Source organism: Leptodactylus fuscus, chromosome 5 (genome assembly GCF_031893055.1).
Source record: "Leptodactylus fuscus isolate aLepFus1 chromosome 5, aLepFus1.hap2, whole genome shotgun sequence".
Classification (NCBI taxonomy): Eukaryota; Metazoa; Chordata; class Amphibia; order Anura; family Leptodactylidae; genus Leptodactylus; species Leptodactylus fuscus.
In genome coordinates, this window is record NC_134269.1 from 94,271,665 (window position 1) to 94,294,727 (window position 23,063).

At 42.7% G+C, this 23,063-nt stretch overlaps 1 protein-coding gene across 3 annotated transcripts in view; it reads left to right on the forward strand.

Annotated features, from left to right (window-relative positions):
* Positions 1-23,063, forward strand: part of TLN2 (talin 2) — a 169,446-nt gene that overhangs the window by 139,913 nt on the left and 6,470 nt on the right. For all 3 annotated transcript variants that reach the window (XM_075273793.1, XM_075273794.1, XM_075273795.1), the window contains 7 exons: positions 5,872-5,997; positions 6,560-6,676; positions 9,410-9,595; positions 9,700-9,807; positions 9,888-9,993; positions 13,979-14,103; positions 14,619-14,744. In XM_075273793.1, coding sequence (XP_075129894.1) covers positions 5,872-5,997; positions 6,560-6,676; positions 9,410-9,595; positions 9,700-9,807; positions 9,888-9,993; positions 13,979-14,103; positions 14,619-14,744 — 894 coding nt within the window. The remainder of the gene's footprint in view (positions 1-5,871; positions 5,998-6,559; positions 6,677-9,409; positions 9,596-9,699; positions 9,808-9,887; positions 9,994-13,978; positions 14,104-14,618; positions 14,745-23,063) is intronic.

A 23,063-nucleotide genomic window follows, 5' to 3' on the forward strand; every position in this document is an offset into this window, starting at 1 on the left:
CATCTTGGTATAGAAGATTGGGTGACATTCCTTGTGTTAACCTGAGCATCTGCAAATGGTTAGACTGTGGTCTTGAAATTTTTTTCAATGACTTTACAATGTTTTTGGGTTTTTTTTTTTTTTTTTTTTTTTTTGTTTTTTTTTGGGGGGGGGGGGGGTTGGTCTTCTGTGACCAGATTTCATGCTGCAACAGTTTAATTAATTGAAGAAGTTCAGGTAAACTCTAAGACTGTAGCACATGCACTTTTTGATGCAGTTTTTTTGTACCAAAGCCAGAAGTGGATCCAGCATAAAAGAAGTCAAGATGCTTGCTTTATATTTCTTATTCATTTCAAATTCTCTAATGACTTTGGATAGAAAAAACTGATGAAAAATGGTATGTGTGATACCAGCCTAATAGAAATTTGTAGAATTTTCCTTTTACTCCACCAATGTTTATTCTCTTGTTGGTGATGCAGCTACTTTTATTGTTTTACCAATGAAGTCATTAGATGTCAGCCAAATGCACCAATTCCTGCAGAATATTTGTAGGGAGAGAGTTCATCTGTCCATTATGGTCTGGTGCTAGTGGTAACATAGGGTTGGGCATGTTGGATATCAACGTGCTCGGTCCTTCTTTTTCTTTGAAGGTAATGATTGGTTGTGGCTTATTCCTCACTCCCTTCCATAAATATTCACCCTCTGCTTATTCAAACATGCATGTTTGTGGGTAAGTTGCTGGGAGAAAGCTTATGGCAAAATAATCATTTAGCTAACTGCTTTCTCATGTGTTTCCAGTTCTTCTGTGGATTCAGACTTGTGAACCACCAAGTGCAATAGAGACAGCAATTGTGTTTAAAACTAAATTCCAGTAAAAACAGATTTTAAAAAATTATCACAACATTTAAAACTGACTCTATAGCGGTAACATAAACTGACGTATTTTCAGTCCTTGTCTACTTTGGACTTCACACAAGCCGCTCATGCACCTGCATCAATGCATACTATAGTAAACAATAGAGGCAAATATAACAAATTATGTGTGGGTAAATGACCATAGCAACAAAGTGAACCAGCCACACAAAATATATGAATAAAAATTAACTTTTATTAAGTGCTCCTAAAAAGGTGTAGCAACATATATACATACAAAATATATAAACAAACATAAAACAAAATCATATAGGGGTAGACAATGCTACAAATATCAACTTGTCAGCCATGAAATGTACACTGGATGGCAACACTAATATCATGGTACAAAGGGCTCAACCATAGCTAAAACTGAAAGTGTCCAATAATAAAGTGTTGTAAATGAAAACAACAAATAATCAGTGTAATAACCCACAGATAGCTATGAGACTGCCCACATAAGATGATCCAAGATTAGCCTCCATACATACCAACAGTAAAGGGACCCGACGCGCGTTTCACCTGTACTTGACCGGTTTCGTCAGGGGACCCCTGACAAAACCTGTCAAGTACAGGTGAAACGCGCGTCGGGTCCCTTTACTGTTGGTATGTATGGAGGCTAATCTTGGATCATCCTATGTGGGCAGTCTCATAGCTATCTGTGGGTTATTACACTGATTATTTGTTGTTTTCATTTACAACACTTTATTATTGGACACTTTCAGTTTTAGCTATGGTTGAGCCCTTTGTACCATGATATTAGTGTTGCCATCCAGTGTACATTCCATGGCTGACAAGTTGGTATTCGTAGCATTGTCTACCCCTATATGATTTTGTTTTATGTTTGTTTATATATTTTGTATGTATATATGTTGCTACACCTTTTTAGGAGCACTTAATAAAAGTTAATTTTTATTCATATATTTTGTGTGGCTGGTTCACTTTGTTGCTATGATCAATGCATACTGCCAGATAAACAACAATTTTTCAACAGTCGATGTGGGGTAAAAAAAAAAGTAGCACGCTTTAGTTCAGTGATGATCTTCTCCAGTAGTCTGGTCATCCAGTCTGTCTCCTGCTGGAAATAAGAATGCAATTTGAACTGTGAGCTACCCTTAGGGTAAGTTCCCACAGAGATTTTTGGTCAGGATTTTGAGACCATATCCGCCTCAAAATCCTGACCAAAAAGACAGCTCCCGTTGATTTCAATGGGAGCCGCTCAGGTCTTTTCTCTGGGAGCCGGAACAAACCGGCTCCCAGAAAAAGAAGCAACATGCGCATTCTTCAGGACGTTTCACCTCGGGATTTGGCCTGAAGACACTCCCTCCTCCGGACTAAGCCTATTCATTAGGACTAATCTGGAGTGGAGTACACGGGTGGATGCTGGTGCAGGGCACCGGCTTTCAGTTGCGGCTACCCAGTTTTTGGTCCGGAACCTGAGGCGGCCTCTGCCTCAGGTTCCGGACCAAAAAACCCCGTATGAACTTACCCTCACTCTCTTGGCCTTTAGAATGCAGCCTTTTTTCCCAGCTTTTTTTCTTCCTCCTCATCTGAGCACTGTAACTTTTTTATTTATTTATTTATTTATTTATTTAAATCAATACAGCCTAATAACTTGTTTCTTGAGAGGCAAGTTGAATTTATAATGGCACAGTTTTAACCAAAAATGGGTATTTTTACATTGTTTACGTTTGTGCTCACCATATGGGTTACATAACATAACTTTTTAATTTTGGGTCATTACCAATTACCGCTATGTGTACATTTTTATTTATTTACATTTATAATATTATCTCCTCAGCTTCGGATGATTGAGGGGAAAAAGTCTTTGTAATGTTTTTTTCAAATGTTTAACACTTAATTTAAACATTTTTTAAGCTTTTCTTTATTACTACCAGTAGAGGCCTTCAATATGCAATGACTTGATAGCTTGTATAAGTACTTATCTGCAGTACTTTTCTATTGCAGTGTATTATAAAATGTCTGTTTTATTCTGCCAGACATCCAGCCTTTTAGATTCTTCCTATGACAGGTTTAATAGGCTTCCATAATTGTTAGATCCCGAGCCCACCGTTGGGCTTCCTCCTGCCATGGCAACCCCAGCACGCCACAATTATATCGTGGGAGGATGAGGGACTAGCAAAGAGAACCCTGTCCTTCTGTTCAGATGCTTAGATGTTGCAAATGTAGTGTTTTGGGGTTAATCAACAGTAACGGACATAGCCAATTTTGATTCAGATTTTTTTTATTCAGTGTGACTTTTAGCAAAGATGTTTTATGATTAATTTTATAATTAAATATTATTGAAACATGTATGAATAAGCAGAAGAGCCAGGGCAGTACAAAGCATTATTCAGAATTTACTGTGTGAAGATATGTGTTTAGTTTATGGTACACCCATTAGTCAAGGTGCAGGGGGCCTGGCAATGCTGCTGGCAAAAGGTGAGGTATAACCACATGTTAGAAGAGGGGGGGTCCTCATGATGGAAGAAATGAAGAGCATATCTTAGACTATAAAATAACTGGAAGAAAAGTCCTTAAAAAGTAAACGGAGGAGAAAAGTGGAAGAAGAAAAAGAAGACAAGTGAAGGTAAAAAGGAGTGGATCATCTCCCCAAGTGTGATGGCTGAACTTGCCCTCTGTGTTTAAAATTGGGCGCATGAATTACGTTATTTTTTATAGTCAAATTCAGTTTCATATTTGACCTCCACTCTATTCATAATGTTGCACACTAAAAACTGGTTTCCTAGTACTGCTGCTTCTATTTCATCAAATGCAGTTGAAAGAACCGTTGCACTAATACTCCCAAAGCCTGTCAAGCTTCCGTTCTATTCGTGGTGTTGCAAATGGGTTTGATGTTATCCCCATACTTACTTTCAGTTCTTTTGGAAAGGCACTGGCCTATTTCTTTTCCGTTTTTGCTCCTATTACACTTTTATGTGTATTGATCATATTGAAACTATTATTACCCCAAACACCTTACTGGCTATTGTCTATAACAATGACTTATAATTTTACAATTAGGAAGTAACTACATACATTTCTGAGACCAAGGCTTTTAAAGGTGGGAAATGGCTTTGCAAGCACTGCAAATCTGCAGACAGTCCCAAAAGCTGGGCATATAAAGGCATTATTTTAGCAAATTTACTTCCAAAATGGTTAGTTTGTGGGCTTGTCAGGGCAGAACTTGCATATTCCAAATTATATCAGCAAATATGGTATTTTATAAAAGTTTTATACCCACTCATGCAGTTGTGGAAAGGTACACATTAAGAGACTAAAATTTTTTTTTAATAAAAACTGCGTAAAACTGGTTTTACATGACCATGTGCTATTGGCAGCCGTGAATGAACGGCATGGGCAGCGTGCTGGTGACACCCGGGTGTCATATGTTTGCCAGCCATGCTGCTGCAGCCCCTTTCATTCAATGGATAGAAAGCGCAGGCACAAAGTCAGACAGCAATAGGACCCATTTCATATTTTGCGGCCCGGACTGTCGGCCCTCACATGGGATCATGTAATTCACGGTCATATGTACGGGCCCATAGAAGTGAATGGTTCAGTGTGCTATCCGGGAAAAACACGGACAGCACACTAACCATTCATATGGTCATGTGCAAGCGGCTTAAGGCTAAGGGCCCATGTTGTGGAAACGCAGCTTTTTTTGTTGCCGATTTTGCTGCGGTTTTTTGAGCCAAAGCCAGAAATGGATTGAGCAGAAGGTAGAAGCATAAGAGCTTTCTTTATACTTCTCATTATTTTTGTAGCCTCTCTTAGCTTTGGCTGAAAAAAAACACAGCAAAATCTGTAACAAAAAAAGTTGTATTTCCGCAACATGGGACCTCAGCCTCAAATGGTAAATTTACTTGCAGGACATGTTGTGTGTGTTTTGGGTTTTTTTTCTATTATTTTTATTAAATACAGCAAAATGATGACCACTGGAAGAAAATACCAATTGAATTGAGCAGAGATACGATGCTTCTGTGGTTATCTGCCTGTAAAAAAGCAGAGCAGCAAAAGCGAACACTAACATGAAAGAAGCCTAGCATAGTAAATTGCTTCCTTAAAAATATTTTGATCCAAAAGTAGTCCCCTATTGATGGTATGGTCACTCTGACTGTATAACATAGGTGTTGTGCTATATAGGCATAGCAGGAAATGTACAGATTTATGCCTTTCAAAAACTAATATTTTGGAGCTTTATTTTTTTTTTTTAATATATATTTCTCAATCAAAGATGAACTTTCAATCTGAGCAAAAATGCTTAAAGGGGCTCTATCACTAGGAAAAGTCATTTTTAACTAATCACACCTTTGCATAGCCTTTAGAAAGTCTATTTCACACCTACCTTTTGTATGTAGATTGCCTCACTGGTTTCTGAATAAGTCTGTTTATATTCATATGCTAATTAGACTAGTGCACGATAGAAGGTGCACACCTCTCCTATTGTCTTCTATGGGAGACGGCTCCTGCTGCTGCTGATGACTCGCTTCCTGTTTGCTTCACACACATAGAAGATAATGGGAGAGAGGAGGCTGCTGGAAACTTCCTGTACTGGCTGGAGGCTCATTAGCATATGAATAAAAACGGACTTATTCAGACACCACTGAGGCAATCTACATACAAAAGGTAAGTGTGGAATAGCATTTCTAAAGCCTGTGCAAGCATGTGTTTAGATAAAAATGACTTTTCCCAGTGATAGAGCCCCTTTAAATGTTCATACATTATATCCCTCCACATAACAAACAGTTGTTGAATGTAGGATGGCCAATCTAGTGCCATTATGTCTCATGATGAAAGATTCATCTTGCTGTAAAGGGTGTGATATCTGCTAGGCTTTCTGCACTGTGTTGTATTGCTGCTTTCTGTGGCACCATAAGGATTAATCCCGTTTGCTAAAGAAGCATGGATCATGCGCTCCTGTATGGGACCCATGTAAGTTTAATTGAATGTCTAATGAGTCATCTGCTTGTATTATAGGTGGTGCTAATCAATGCTATCAAGGATGTGGCAAAGGCTCTAGGGGATCTTATCGGAGCCACCAAAGGGGCAGCTGGGAAAGCAGCCGATGATCCATCCATGTATCAGTTAAAGAGCGCGGCTAAGGTAATGACCCAGCTAAATGACTACGTAATCTAAGTAACAAGTTTCTAACGTGTCTAGCATCCTGGATGAGAGTCTAATATGATACGATTTGGAAGGTTTTATTAAGGCACTGTGATTAGTATCTGCAGTGGTTTTAGGAAATTGTAATTGTGGCTGTGGGGGGTGGGATTTTATCAAAACGAACACTTAGTATTCCTGTCTTGGTAAATCCTATGCATTGGTGCAAGAGGCCACAGTGATGCAAAAGTGCCGCTCTGCAAGTAGCTTTCAAAAACTCACAAATCCCAGTTTTGTATATGTGTGTCTGTATATGTGTGTGTGTGTATGTATGTGTGTGTGTAAATATTATATATATATATATATATATATATATATATATATATATATATATATATATAAATATTATTTATTTTTAATTTTTTTTGCCAAAGTAATGTAGAATGTTAACAAATGTATGAAATTACTCCATTGCATAACCTTGCTAAATCACAGTAAAGCTGCATGCAGCTAAGGCGGGTATGTGGTCTAGAAGGTCTATATTCACTCTTTGTACTTCTTCCAGGTTATGGTAACCAATGTTACTTCCCTGTTGAAGACTGTGAAAGCTGTGGAAGATGAAGCTACACGTGGTACAAGGGCTTTGGAGGCCACAATTGAGCACATCAAGCAAGAGCTTACTGTGAGGAGAATGCAGCTTGTAGTTTACACATGCAGATTTCTAATAATTGTACAAATGTGTATTAGTACCCTAAGGCCAAGATAAGGTGCAGATTTTGCTGGAAACATTTTGGGAGATTCACTAAACCAAGTACACCACCAAAAAGCTGGTGTACCTGCTATACGCCATATTTATTGTAGTCTCCATTTTTCATTTCCTCTAACAAGGCCTTGTGGCTTATGGGAAGAGAGGCATGGTTTATGATGCAGCAATGTGCTCCAGTATGTTGGCACAATTTTGCCAGAAAGTAAGCCAACGAATAGATGGTTTAAAATTACAATACACCATCTACAAGTACACCGTGTTTATCATTCAGCATCATCCAGTGACAAATCTAAGTTCACACTGTGTAATGGTAGGTTAACATCTGCTCCTAAGTCTCCGGTATCATAAATATTGATAGGGGATAACTTGAAAAGTTGGTACAATCCCTTAAAGAGGACCTTTTGTGGTCCAGGTCACAGGCAGTTCTATATACTGCTGGAAAGCCGACAGTGCGCTGAATTCAGCGTACTGTCTGCTTTCCCGATCTGTGCCCCGGGTAAAGAGCTATCTGTCCCGGTACCGTAGCACTTTACAGTCAGAAGAGCGTTCCTGACAGTCAGTCAGGAACGTCCTTCTGCACAGCAGCGCCTATCGCGCTGCACAGTGTAAGCGGGGAGGAACGCCTGCCTCCCTTCCTGATAATACTCATCTATGGATGAGCACTGTGAGCAGAAGGAGGCGGTGTTCCTCCCTGCTCTCACTGTATAGTGCGATAGGTGCTGCTGTGGACAAGGACCTACCTGACAGATTGTCAGGAACGCCCTTCTGATTGTAAAGCGCTACGGTACCAGGAACGATAGCGCTTTACCTGAGGTACAGATCAGGAAAGCCGACAGTGTGCTAAATTCAGCGCATTGTCAGCTTTCCAGCAGTATATAGAACTGCCTGTGCCCCGGACAATGAAAGGTCCTCTTTAAACTTTACACCAGCTGTTTACACCGAATAGAAGCACTAAAATGTTTTTGCACAGTGTTGAATCTTAAACCAATCCATTCTTAGTAAGCCATGCAAGAAAACATAATTTATTTCTGCCCTTATTGCAGGTCATGGAAATGAATTTGGTTACAGTGTGATGTGAAAGTTGCTTCTGAGACATGACTGTTACAAGAAATACAAACTTGATTGATTTTTTTTTTTTTGTGACTGTCATGTTGCAGTAACTTGCAGATTGCACCAAGACGGCATTCACTTTCTTTGCTTTCCATGAAAGCAGCACTACATTGTAGTCATTGGTCATCTGACCTGTTGTAGTCACTGTCATCTTGTAGCCCAAGCCATAAACAAAACTTTAAAGTATACGCCCCATTATAAACAACTTTGCATAAATTGTACACCTTAATACAAAAAGTTTCTTATATATATTATTGAAGAAATATGTTTTCTTATCCATTTTTCAGGCAGAGATACTTTCTACATATTAGTCTTTGAAGAGGAGAGGGAGATGAAAAGGCTGCTAGAGTACACAGTTAAATAATTGCTGCTCCTTCTCCCCCTCCCCTCTCCATAGAGCTCTGTGTGTGAGGCTGAATACGGAGACAAACTTATGTAAACAAAACTGCCAAATTGAAGATGAGGAGATCAACAGCTTAATAGTGAAGAAGAAAATGGATCTCTTTAGGATTCATTACAAAGTTTCTTCTATTCAAATCACTATTAATTTATAAAGTTGTTTTTAAGTGGAGGTGTGCTTTAAGAGCAAATATTGCGACACTGGGTAAATAAAGGGGTGTTCAGGAACCACATATTCATCTTTCGCTTGTGTGCAGGTCAGTCATGTTCAGAGCAGCTATACAATGTACACCACTTAATTTTGTAAGCAGTGGATAGGCTGTAGCCTATTCAAGTATTTGAGTGGTGTGGTTTCTGCATGTTAGTCACCCAACATTCTGATATTGCTGTCCTAAGGATAAAGACATCACTGATATAATTTTGGAAAACCTCTTTAAATATGACTTGTAAAATCTTAAAGAGGACCTTTCTCCTCCTGGGGCACATGTGGTGTAATACACCGCTAGAAAGCAGACAGTGCACTGAATTCAGCACACTGAATTCAGCGCACTATTGGCTTTCACGTTCTGTGCCCCCGGTGAAGATCTATCGGTACCGGTTTCGTAGCTCTTCACTGTCAGAAGGCCGTTTCTGACAGTCAGTCAGGAACGCCCTTCCTCACAGTAGCGTCTATTGCGGTGTACTGTGAGAGTGGTGAACGCCTCCCTCCCCTCCTGATAGTACTCGTCCAGTGAAAAATGTACATTGTGATCCCTATGTTGGGCTCACAATCTACATAGAGAAAAAATAAATGGCCTTTTGACAGTGAATAGCTACGGTAACGGCACTGATAACCCTTCACTGGGGGCACAGAATGGGAAAGCCGATAGTGTGCTGAATTCAGTGCACTGTCTGCTTTCTAGCGGTGTATTACACCGCATGTGCCCCAGGAGGTGAAAGGTCCTCTTTAATACACCAGTAAATCCTATTTGCTGATTCTATCATCGTGAAATAAGTTAGATCTATTTGGTGTATGCCTGCTGTCTGCTACTATAGACTGTGAGATACTTTATTTCTAGAATTCACTGAACGGCAGGATTCATTGGGAGCAGCCAATGTCACTTATATCAAGATCATTCATGCAAATGATATACTTTCCAGGTTTTTCAGTCGAAAGTCGCACCTGAAAAAAACACAACACCAGAAGAATCGATCCGCATGACCAAAGGAATTACTGCAGCAACAGCTAAAGCAGTAGCAGCAGGAAACTCTTGCAGACAGGAAGATGTCATTGCTACCGCCAACTTAAGCCGTAAAGCGGTCTCTGAAATGCTGACGGCCTGCAAGGTGAGTTGTTTACACCTGGAGATCTGTAAAATGAAGAATTAAGATTCTTAAGAATGAATGAAGATTAAAGGTGTGTCAGCTACAAGAAAACATTGTTTTTGCAGCAAGCTGTTTATCACCCTGATATAAATGAGGAAACAAGGGAGCGGGCACTGAAATACGGCACAGAATGTACATTAGGATACCTGGAGATGCTGGAGCATGTGCTGGCTGTGAGTACATTATTTATGAAGTGGGTCTACAGTGAAGGTGAATATAGTATATCACTCAGCTGGTGCTTTTCTACATTTAGATTCTGCAGAAACCCACTCCAGAAGGGAAGCATCAACTCTCAGCCTTCTCAAAACGTATTGCGTCAGCAGTGACCGAACTAATCCAGACAACAGAAACTATGAAAGGTAGGACCTCTACAGACACCCTTGTAGACAGTGGAAGAAGCAAGAACTGTCAGAAAATTCTCTGCAGTGAGGGACATCTGTAAATGATTATGTATACTTATTTAACCCCTTCTTTTCCGCTGTATTACAGGCCATTAATGCCTCTGTCCGTCTATGCACATGTCTTCATGAAATCACTAGAATTTGAAGTGTCATAAAAGGTCAAAAATCTGTTTTTAAATTGAAAATTTTGAGAAAGTTGTAATCTATAAAATATAGGAATTGCACATCTAAATCCTGCTTGAAGGCAGACATTAAAAATTAATGGGTTAAAGTTCCCAATATCAGTAAGAGTTTGTACTAATACAAACACCAAAACAGAAGCCATGCATTATTTGGCCATTATTTATAAATGTGCTAAAAGTATGCATTGCACACAGCTATAGTGCTGCGAAACATCTCATCATACAGTGCAATATATAACAATACAGCTGATTAATGAATATATACAAAAATTGGAACAGTTCAACCACTGGATATATTTCTCCAGGTTTTTGGCTGTCCAGCATATAGTAACCGTGCATGGGTCATTAGCCATCAGTAAAAGCAATATGAACACACAAAACATGTAGGCTGCCATATACTGATAAGCGCCTAAATAAAGATATTTGATCTTAATCTTGCTGGACTGATAAAATCTTATTAAAAATGATTACACACAACCACCATAATGCAACTTTGCAGTAAAGAGTGATTCTAAGCAAAAATTTTACAAAAATTCTAATATACAACTAAAACTCGCACGTTAATAGACCCCTTGTGCAAACAAAATTAACTCTCCAAATTGTTGTAAGACAAGAGGAGTTTTATTTATGGCCTCTCCTTGGACACTCTGAACAGTTGATCCATGTGGTGCCCACCTGTCAGCCCCCCACAATTAGATATTTATAGTCTATCCTAAGGAAATACCATAAATTAAAAAAAAAAATCATGAGCAACTGCTATAGCCAGAAAACTGCAGGAATGCACCAACCAATTTTTGAATGCAATTAAATTCTATTCCCCTATACAAACCATAACCCTAACCCATAACTATAATCCCTAACAATATCATTAGACCTACATAACTAAGATGGTAATAATACATGTGCTTTATTTCCCCTCTTATGGTTTATGTGTTTCAAGTGTTTGGAGAGACTTTTTAGACAACGCAATCAGACACTAGTAAATGTCTGTTTGATTCATTAAATTACCTACTAGGGCACCAAGGAGTAATAAGTTGAGTAAGTGTTCATCATCACACTGAAAAAAGACCCCCCATAGATGATATTTAGAGAGCAAATAAGTCCTCTGATGGTGAATGTGGGGTTGATAGCTGGACTCTGGGAGTATCTCAGATTGCTGTATGATGGGATCTGTAGTACCTAGAACTGTGATCCTGATAAGCTTTCTCAGCTTCAAAATGTTACTAGGATTGCAGGTGTAGTTGCTTTAGATTCCAAGATAGAGCACTACAGGGATACAGGGAGCTCCCACTCTCCCATGTTTTCAACTGTGGTTTTAGCTTCTATACAATCGCAGATACAGCCAGTCAATAGTACCATTTTAGAGTTGAGAATTTCAGCTCAATTCACAACTCTAGGTATTATAAATTCCAAGAGAGCACTGTAAATAGTGGCGTAGTTATCGCAGTTGCGGGGGGTGTGACTGAGACTCTGCATGGAAGGGGTACAAGGTCTGCGGCCAGCTGCAAGTGGCCTGGGCCCAAGACCACCATAACAGAGGGGGAAAGGCAGCTTCCCCTACCACTATACAAATTGTTAATGGAAAGGGCCAGCATGGGGCCCCTTTCTAATCGATGTCAGCCCAGGAGAGATGAGTAAAAATAATAAATACTTATACTCACCTCTCCTAGGCTGCTGACAATTGCCGGCATCCTCTCTGGGACTCTTTCAGCCTGTGACTGAGGTCTTGCCTCCCAGATTTCACTGCTGGGGCCTGTAATTGGGTCCCAGTGGTCACGTGTTTTGACGGCATAATGACATCATCGCGCCCATTGTGACCGCTAAGGCCCAATTGCAGGCACCAGCAGTGATGCCTGGGGTGTGTTTACTTCAGTCACAGGCAGAAGAAGACTAAAGAAGATGCTGAAAAGAGCCAGACATAGCAAGGATGCCCAGGAAAGGTGAGATAAGGCGAGTATTAGTGTTAGTTATTTTGAATCACTTCCCCTGGGCCTCTACTTATTATACTCTGGAGACTGAGGAGACCCAGGAGTATAATAATAACAGCGGCTCTAGGGGGCCACTGTGGAGCATATAATACTGTGTGGGGTCACTGTGGAGCATATTTTTTTTGTGTGGGGCACCTTTTCTATTCATATAAGATGCCATTTGTTATCTAGCAAGGCTAGAAAACAACGGCCTATAACATTGCATGGTCATTATAAATCAGCTACTGTGCAATGTAAATAGTGAAGGGGTCACAGCGCTCGCAAAAGCACCACAGTATCTTCAAAGAGTTGATCATCAGGGACCCTGGGTGTTGGACACCCACTGATCTCTTACATCTTACACGGTTAGGACCCTGCAGATCAGCTGTTTCCCACAGCTTGCATCTCTCAGTATTGTTTCCATGCTGAGCACTGTGCTGCTCACTCACTGTACTATTGATGATAATAATAATCATAGCGCAGTTTTGGGTACTAAAACTGTATCCTTTTCAAGTATCTGAAACACCGCTGCAGCATCGGTAAAAATCACTATCAAAAATTTGCTGATGGGAATTGGTAGGGGGCCCCAGACAAAAGTTTGCACCAGAGCCCACAAGAATTTAATTACGTCACTGACTTGCACATAGCATGGAGGTATTTCCTAGGGCAACACAGTGGCTCAGTGGTTAGCACTGCAGCCTTGCAGCGATGGAGTCCTGAGTTCGAATCCTGCCAAGGACAACATCAACATCTACAAGGAGTTTGTATGTTCTCCATGTGTTTGCGTGGGTCTCCTCCAGTTACTCCAGTTTCCTGCTAATGATGGGGAATGTTGATTGTGAGTCTTATATGAGATAGTGACTGTTAATGTCTGTAAAGCGTTGCAAAATATGGTGGCGCTATACAAGTAGGCATAATAAATTAAAATAAAATAAATAATGCCCTTAACACATTAAAGTAACTCTTTCTCAGGCTATGTGAGATACTTAGAAGCAAAAGCGTTAGAGCAGATTGCATTCACATGGGAGTTATGCTTTAAGTACCATCGTATTGAAGTTCAAATAAATTAATTGTTATATTGGCTAGCTAAGAGTACTAAGACACCTGGTGTGAATAATGGATTCTGAGTTCAGTGAATGAAAGGGTGAAGTTTAAATACATTGTAGGTGTGGTTATACATTGCATAGACAAAGAGACGGTGTGATGAATAGAATTTGTTGTAACGTATCTAGAAAGAGGATGTAACTTTTTCTGTGCCTTATCCAGTAGCTAAGCATTTTCTTGTAGGAGGGTGAGCTCTGGGCCGCACCCTGAGAAAGGAATGTAAGATGGCTACAGCCACAAGGTGACATCCTTCACACCTCCTTTTAAATGTCTTTATAGTTTCTCTGCTTTAGTACCTCTTTAAGCTTGTTTGCATCTTGGCTGTATTTATCAAAAATGGGAATCCTTAACAGTCGTGGATTCATGGCACAAGATTGACTTTTAATGGGGTATATCAGGCTCTACCACAATGGCCAGGAGCATCATGAACAATATCACTTCTTGTAATGAGATTTCTTTGCTGCAAGTTTGAAGCAAAGGACCACTCAAAACAATAGTATTTTTTAGAAAACTCTCTATAGAGCCTTTGTTAATAATAACAGAAAATGAATAGCAGTTCTATAAATTTTTCTTAACTGCCCACTCTGCTTATGGACAAGTATTATTTAATATATCTTGTCACTTTTCACATATATTACATTATATAGAATAGTGTTCCCTTTCACCTTTCCAATCTTATTGTGATTCTAGGTTCAGAATGGGTTGACCCTGAAGATCCGACAGTGATCGCTGAGACAGAATTACTTGGAGCTGCAGCTTCTATCGAGGCAGCGGCTAAAAAATTGGAACAACTCAAGCCACGAGCCAAGCCAAGAGTAAGTGCTATATGTGAAGTTCATAACTTTATGCAATCCAAGTCTTCATGTAAACGCTGCCATCTCATTTGTACCTTTACGTTCATACGCCAGGCCCAGTGTAAATGTTATAACATGCTTGTTATACAGTGAATGCCGAGCCCTCTGCAGATGTTTGTGCACATAGAAAGTAGGGCTCAGTGTTACTGACAAACATGTGGATTAACCACAGCAGTGTCTGTTGTCAAATTAACCCAGAATTAGAGGATTTTCCTGATCAAGAGTCACATCCCATCCATGTCCCTTTCTGTCAGTGGAATCGGTCCAAGAACCCTCTCTTGCAGTCTCTGTCTGATATGTTTGATATATTAGATTGTTAATTCGTTCAACTATATATCAAACATATTGCTACAGTGTCCTGCGTGTGCTCCAGGGCTGTGCTGGGTTCTAGAGAGCTACCGCAGGATGGTCACCATTCTATTCACTATCAGACATTTTCTTATCCTCTTTTTAATGTCCCTTCTCTTGTATTTTAGCAAGCAGATGAGACCCTCGACTTTGAAGAACAGATCCTGGAGGCGGCAAAATCAATAGCAGCCGCCACAAGTGCACTGGTGAAGTCTGCCTCAGCAGCACAGAGGGAATTGGTGGCACAAGGCAAGGTAAGTCATCATAGGGTGCTGATAATATGTTCACTTCCACAAGAGAATAGAGATGAAGAGAGCGAATGGATATGCTATAGGGGTTTTCATTTAAATTTATTTGATTGTATCAGTAATCTCATCAGTCACTATAGTGTAAGTATTACACCAAGGAAAATGTCTGGTTTTATTGGGTTAGTGGAAGTCAGTTTTGTAGTTATGTTATAACAACTGCCAACAAGGATATAAATAAAGGATCAATAAGATCATAGAAATACTCTGTATACATACTATTTTATTATACTTATTGCTTTAAACATTGACACACACGTTTAACATGTGGTGCTATTATAGTACCTCATACGGATTATATATGTAAAGGTATATCCAATGCAAATAAAGATATATATATATATATATATATATATATATATATATATATATATATATATATATATATTCTTTATCTTTGCACTGGATATACGTTTTCATATATATCTATATGTGTGTTTGTGTCTCTAGATAAATATACAGATTAGAAGTATTCTCTGGGGGTTTTTTGTCCATGCTTCCCTTATGTTGCAAATTATTTTGAGGTTATGTATGAAGCTAGAGGGTCCAGAATCCATTTATTATGATGAATCCACTGAGTAATTTTAACACTAGATATACTTTTAAATATTTTTAATTTGTTTGCTAATTGGCATGCAAGGTATAATATATCTGGCCCATTTTAGTAAGCTGACACAAAAACATTTTCATGGACACATAATTGACAAAAATGTAACTATTAAGTGAATAAACAAAATGGAAATTTAAATTGCATTAATATATGGTGTGACTATTTTTCAAAAAGCATCAGTTTTTCTAAGTACACAGTTTTTGCAAGAACTCAGCAAGTAGGTTTTTCCGAACACCTTGGAGAATTATCTGAATGTGTAGACTTGCTCAAATCCTTCAGTGTCTTCATGCAATCCAAGACAGACTAAGGCTTGGTTCACATTAGGACTCATTGCTTGTTCAATGGTTTCCATCTCCAAACCTGCCTATAAATTGCGGAGAGAATAATCCTGCAAGCAGGGCTTATCTCTTCGCATTTTTCAGGCGAAAAACCTGGCAGACCCCATTATAGTCTATGAGTTCTGCGGGTAACCACTTTTTAAGCGTGTTAGCTTTATGTTTTTCAGGTCCCAAGTAGATCCAAAAAACCTGTGAACCTAGCATAAATCATGTTAAGATCAGAGTTCTGCAGGGACCATATCATCACTTTCAAGAATTTTCCAGTGGGTGGTCACACAAAATATTGATTTTGATTTAGAATTGACTCTTATTCTTATACTTCATTATATTAATTGACAACAATAAACTATTACATTAATGTCTTACATTTTAGCAGCAAGATTGCATATATGTAACATTAAAATGAAGATATAAAAGTAAAAATGTAATTTTAATTATACATAAATAAACAAGCAAAGTCTTGCATGCACACTTTGTGGACTCTTACACTCTACAGTGACTTGCATTGTCCATTGGTGCCAGTTCTTAGCCAATGTTGGGTACTAAAACTAGATGCCCACTTGATAAAGGAAAATTGCTAAATCAATGAGGGCTCAACTGCTGAGATCTCCATGATAGCTTATGCTATATTGCCTACCATCCAACAAGGTTATTACATTTAGTAGGATCAATGTCAAGAGTGTGGTTATTTCTTTTACTCTCTGCCTCCTTCCTAATGTGTAAGCCAAGTTGTGTGTGTTGATGTACATGCCGCATGTCTTTGCCAATGTAAAATCATCACTGGTGCTTGGCAGGAGCAGAATGACAATATGAGATTTGATAAGGTGCAGAAATGGCTTCTCTCCTGACCTTGTCATTAGAACTCATGAGGCTGAAGTGGGTTAATCCCTCCTTAGTATTTGGTAACCCACAGCTTTATCTTCTCCTGGATGGTGTCCAGTGAATGGTTACATGACTAGTCGAACTGAATACCGGGGAAATCCCTGGCTGGCCGCAACTGTGAAATGCTATTTAGAGTTGGCATTAACGTGAAATAGTACCTTGAGATGAAAGACTTGTGAATTCATATTAGAAGACTCTGTACAGAGGTATCAGAGGTAGAGATGAGCGAACACTAAAATGTTCGAGGTTCGAAATTCGATTCGAACAGCCGCTCAATGTTCGTGTGTTCGAACGGGTTTCGAACCCCATTATAGTCTATGGGGAACAGATACTCGTTAAGGGGGAAACCCAAATCCGTGTCTGGAGGGTCACCAAGTCCACTATGACACCCCAGGAAATGATGCCAACACCTCTGGAATGACACTGGGACAGCAGGGGAAGCATGTCTGGGGGCATCTAACACACCAAAGACCCTCTATTACCCCAACATCACAGCCTAACAACTACACACTTTACACACTCAATACCACCTCTCTGACAGTAGGAAAACACCTTGAAACATGTGTATTTGGCACTTGCAGTGAGGAGAGCTTGTCACCAGCAGTGAATTTGGCCCTTGTAGTAAGTTGAGGTTGGCACCAACATTTGTTTTGAAAATCAGGGTGGATTGAGCCTCTAACCAGCAGAGTTTGGGCAAATTCATGGTGGAGGGAGCCTCTAAAAACCCCAGTTTGGACCAATTCATGGTGGAGGGAGCCTCTAACCAGCCCAGTTTGGGCAAATTCATGGTGGAGGGAGCCTCTAAAAAACCCAGTTTGGACCAATTCATGGTGGAGGGAGCCTCTAACCAGCCCAGTTTGGACCAATTAATGGTGGAGGGAGCCTCTAACCAGCCCAGTTTGGACCAATTAATGGTGGAGGGAGCCTCTAACCACCCCAGTTTGGACCAATTCATGGTGGAGGGAGCCTCTAAAAACCCCAGTTTGGACCAATTCATGGTGGAGGGAGCCTCTAAAAACCCCAGTTTGGACCAATTCATGGTGGAGGGAGCCTCTAACCAGCCCAGTTTGGGCAAATTCATGGTGGAGGGAGCCTCTAAACAGCCCAGTTTGGGCAAATTCATGGTGGAGGGAGCCTCTAACCAGCCCAGTTTGGACCAATTAATGGTGGAGGGAGCCTCTAACCAGCCCAGTTTGGACCAATTAATGGTGGAGGGAGCCTCTAACCACCCCAGTTTGGACCAATTCATGGTGGAGGGAGCCTCTAAAACCCCCAGTTTGGACCAATTCATGGTGGAGGGAGCCTCTAACCAGCCCAGTTTGGGCAAATTCATGGTGGAGGGAGCCTCTAAACAGCCCAGTTTGGGCAAATTCATGGTGGAGGGAGCCTCTAACCAGCCCAGTTTGGACCAATTAATGGTGGAGGGAGCCTCTAACCAGCCCAGTTTGGACCAATTAATGGTGGAGGGAGCCTCTAACCACCCCAGTTTGGACCAATTCATGGTGGAGGGAGCCTCTAAACAGCCAAGTTTGGACCAATTCATGGTGGAGGGAGCCTCTAAAAACCCCAGTTTGGACCAATTCATGGTGGAGGGAGCCTCTAACCAGCCCAGTTTGGGCAAATTCATGGTGGAGGGAGCCTCTAAACAGCCCAGTTTGGGCAAATTCATGGTGGAGGGAGCCTCTAACCAGCCCAGTTTGGACCAATTAATGGTGGAGGGAGCCTCTAACCAGCCCAGTTTGGACCAATTAATGGTGGAGGGAGCCTCTAACCAGCCCAGTTTGGACCAATTAATGGTGGAGGGAGCCTCTAACCACCCCAGTTTGGACCAATTCATGGTGGAGGGAGCCTCTAAAAAACCCAGTTTGGACCAATTCATGGTGGAGGGAGCCTCTAAACAGCCCAGTTTGGGCAAATTCATGGTGGAGGGAGCCTCTAAACAGCCCAGTTTGGGCAAATTCATGGTGGAGGGAGCCTCTAACCAGCCCAGTTTGGACCAATTAATGGTGGAGGGAGCCTCTAACCAGCCCAGTTTGGACCAATTCATGGTGGAGGGAGCCTCTAAACAGCCCAGTTTGGGCAAATTCATGGTGGAAGGAGCCTCTAACCAGCAGAGTTGTGGGAAAGCAGGGTGGAGGGAGCCTCTAACCAGCAGAGTTGGTGGAAATCAGGGTGGAGGGAGCCTCTAACCAGCAGAGTTGGGGGAAATCAGGGTGGAGGGAGCCTAGTATTAGCAGAATTGTGCAACGCTTATGGTGGATGAGTATGAGGATGCGGAGGAATTGGAGAGGTTGAGTACAGACATGGAGTTTCATGTTGGGGTGCTTTACACAGGTGGGCACAAAAATGAAGGCTCTATCCAGTGGTGGTTCATTTTTATCAAAGTGAGCCGGTCGGCACTCTCAGCTGACAGACGGGTGCGCTTGTCAGTGATGATGCCACCGGCTGCACTGAACACCCTCTCAGATAGGACGCTGGCGGCAGGACAGGACAGCACCTCCAAGGCATATAGGGCAAGTTCAAGCCACAGGTCCAACTTCGACACCCAATACGTGTAGGGCGCAGAGGGGTCGGAGAGGACAGGGCTGTGGTCGGAAAGGTATTCCCGCAACATGCGCCTATACTTCTCACGCCTGGTGACACTAGGACCCTCCGTGGCGGCACTTTGGCGAGGGGGTGCCATCAAGGTGTCCCAGACCTTAGACAGTGTGCCCCTCGTTTGTGTGGACCGGTGAGAACTTGGTTGCCTACTGGAGGAACTGCCCTCCCTGCCGCCACTGTCACATGCTGGAAACATCTCCATCATATTCTGCACCAATTGCCTGTGGCAAGCATTGATGCGATTGGCCCTCCCCTCTACCGGAATAAAAGACGAGATGTTGTTTTTATACCGGGGGTCAAGGATAGCAAAGATCCAGTACTGGTTGTCCTCCATGATTTTGACAATACGCTTGTCGGTTGTAAAGCACCCCAACATGAACTCAGCCATGTCTGCCACAGTGTTAGTTGGCATGACTCCTCTGGCCCCACCGGAAAGTTCAATCTCCATTTCCTCCTCATCCTCCATGTCTACCCATCCGCGCTGCAACAATGGGACGATTCGAAGTTGCCCGGAAGCCTCCTGTATCACCATCACATCATCGGACAACTCTTCTTCCTCCTCCTCCTCCTCCATTAAACGCAGTGAAGCGGACAGATGTGTGGACCTACTCTCCAGCTGTGACGGATCGGATGCTATCCCTAACTCCTCTGTGTGATCTGAGTTATCCCTGATGTCAATCAGGGATTCTCTCAGAACACACAAGAGCGGGATTGTAAGGCTCACCATCGCATCCTCAGAGCTCACCCTCCTTGTGGACTCCTCAAAGACCCGTAGGATGTCACAAAGGTCTCTCATCCATGGCCACTCATGGATGTGAAACTGAGGCAGCTGACTTTGTGGCACCCTAGGGTTTTGTAGCTGGTATTCCATCAAAGGTCTCTGCTGCTCAACCACTCTATTCAACATCTGAAACGTTGAGTTCCAGCGTGTGGGGACGTCGCACAAAAGCCGGTGTTGTGGCACATGCAGGCGTTGCTGGAGAGATTTTAAGCTAGCAGCGGCTACTGTCGACTTGCGAAAGTGGGCGCACATGCGCCGCACTTTCACCAGTAGCTCTGGAACATTGGGGTAGCTCTTTAGGAAACGTTGCACCACTAGGTTGAAGACGTGGGCCAGGCATGGAACATGTTGGAGTCCGGCAAGCTCCAGAGCTGCTACCAGGTTCCGGCCGTTATCACAAACGACCATGCCTGGGCCCAGGTGCAGCGGCTCAAACCATATTGCCGTCTCATCGAGGAGGGCATCCCTCACCTCGGAGGCAGTGTGCTGTCTGTCCCCCAAGCTGATCAGCTTCAGCACAGCCTGCTGACGTCTACCAACGCCAGTGCTGCAACGTTTCCAACTCGTAGCTGGGGTCAATCTAACAGCGGAGGAGGAGGCGGTGGCGGAGGAGGAGGCGGTGGCGGAGGAGGAGGCGGTAGAGGAGGAGGAGGAGGGGGGTGTTCTTCTCGTGTCCCTGCCAGGAATGTTAGGCGGGGAGACGAGGTACACCGGGCCAGTTTGGGAAGCAGTCCCAGCCTCAACTACATTCACCCAGTGTGCCGTCAGTGAAATGTAGCGTCCCTGTCCGCATGCACTTGTCCACGCGTCGGTGGTCAAGTGGACCTTTGTGCAAAGCGCGGAACTAAGGGCCCGCCTGATGTTGAGTGACACGTGCTGGTGCAAGGCGGGGACGGCACACCGGGAGAAGTAGTGACGGCTAGGGACGGCATAGCGAGGTGCCGCAGTTGCCATCAGGTCCAGGAAGGCGGGAGTTTCAACAAGCCGGAACGCCAACATCTCCTGGGCCAGCAGTTTAGCGATGTTGGCGTTCAAGGCTTGCGCGTGTGGGTGGTTAGCAGTGTATTTCTGCCGCCGCTCCAATGTCTGAGAGATGGTGGGTTGTTGTAAAGAAACGCCTGATGGTGCCTTTGATGGTGCAGGAGAAGGAGATAAGACAGGACCAGGGGAGGATGAGGTAGAAGTCAACAAAGTGGCGGAGGCAGATGAAGTGGTGTCCTGGCTCGTCCTCTGGAGTGCATCGCCAGCACAGTCAGCAGTGGCAGTGGCAGAGGCAGAGGCAGTGGCAGTGGCGTGAACGGCAGGCGGCCTTTGTCCTGCCGTTGCTGCCTGCCACTGATTCCAGTGCTTGGATTCCAAATGACGGCGCATTGAAGTGGTGGACAGGTTGCTCTTCTCAGAGCCCCTAATCAATTTCGAGAGGCAAATTGTGCAGACAACACTATATCTGTCCTCGGCGCATTCCTTGAAAAAACTCCACACCTTCGAGAAACGTGCCCTCGAGGTGGGAGTTTTTCGGGGCTGGGTACGAACTGGAACATCTTGGGAGATTCCGGGTGTGGCCTGGCTTCGCCTAAGCTGCTGACCTCTGCCTCTGCCTCTAGCTACCCTTTTTGGTGCTGCACCTGCCTCAACATCCACGCTACTTTCCCCGCTTGACATCCCCCCTGTCCAGGTCGGGTCAGTGTCCTCATCATCCACCACTTCCTCTTCCAACTCCTGTCTCATCTCCTCCTCCCGCACAATGCGCCAGTCAACTGGATGCCCTGACGGCAACTGCGTCACATCATCGTCGATGAGGGTGGGTTGCTGGTCATCCACCACCAAATCGAACGGAGATGGAGGAGACTCTAGTGTTTGAGCATCTGGACACAGATGCTCCTCTGTTAGGTTCGTGGAATCGTGACGTGGAGAGGCAGGTTGAGGGACAATGAAAGGAGCGGAGAACAGCTCTGGGGAGCAGGGACAGTTTGGGTTATTGTTCTGTAAAGCTTCGGAATTTTGGGAGGAAGGAAGACAAGACTGTTGGGTAATAGGAGGAGAGGAGGCAGAGTCTGACTGGCTGCTGGACAATGTGCTGTAAGCGTTCTCTGACAGCCATTGCAAGACCTGTTCCTGGTTCTCGGGCCTACTAAGGTTTGTACCCTGCAGTTTAGTTAATGTGGCAAGCAACCCTGGCACTGTGGAGTGGCGCAATGCTTGCTGCCCCACAGGAGTAGGCACGGGACGCCCTGTGGCTTCACTGCTACCTTGCTCCCCAGAACCATTCCCCCGACCTCGCCCACGGCCTCGTCCACGTCCCTTTCCGGGAGCCTTGCGCATTTTGAATTCCTAGTTAGAAATTGGCACTGTATACCAGTAGTAAAAATTGTGGGTGCACGTAACCCCAATATATTCTTTGAATTACCAGTCAGACACTGGCACTATATGGCAGTAGCAAGAAATGAGGGTATTTGTATTCCCAATATATTCTTTGAATTCCCAGTCAGACAATGGCACTGTATACCAGTAGTAAAAATTGTGGGTGCACGTAACCCCAATATATTCTTTGAATTCCCAGTCAGACACTGGCACTATATGGCAGTAGCAAGAAATGAGGGTATTTGTATTCCCAATATATTCTTTGAATTCCCAGTCAGACAATGGCACTGTATACCAGTAGTAAAAATTGTGGGTGCACGTAACCCCAATATATTCTTTGAATTACCAGTCAGACACTGGCACTATATGGCAGTAGCAAGAAATGAGGGTATTTGTATTCCCAATATATTCTTTGAATTCCCAGTCAGACAATGGCACTGTATACCAGTAGTAAAAATTGTGGGTGCACGTAACCCCAATATATTCTTTGAATTACCAGTCAGACACTGGCACTATATGGCAGTAGCAAGAAATGAGGGTATTTGTATTCCCAATATATTCTTTGAATTCCCAGTCAGACAATGGCACTGTATACCAGTAGTAAAAATTGTGGGTGCACGTAACCCCAATATATTCTTTGAATTCCCAGTCAGACACTGGCACTATATGGCAGTAGCAAGAAATGAGGGTATTTG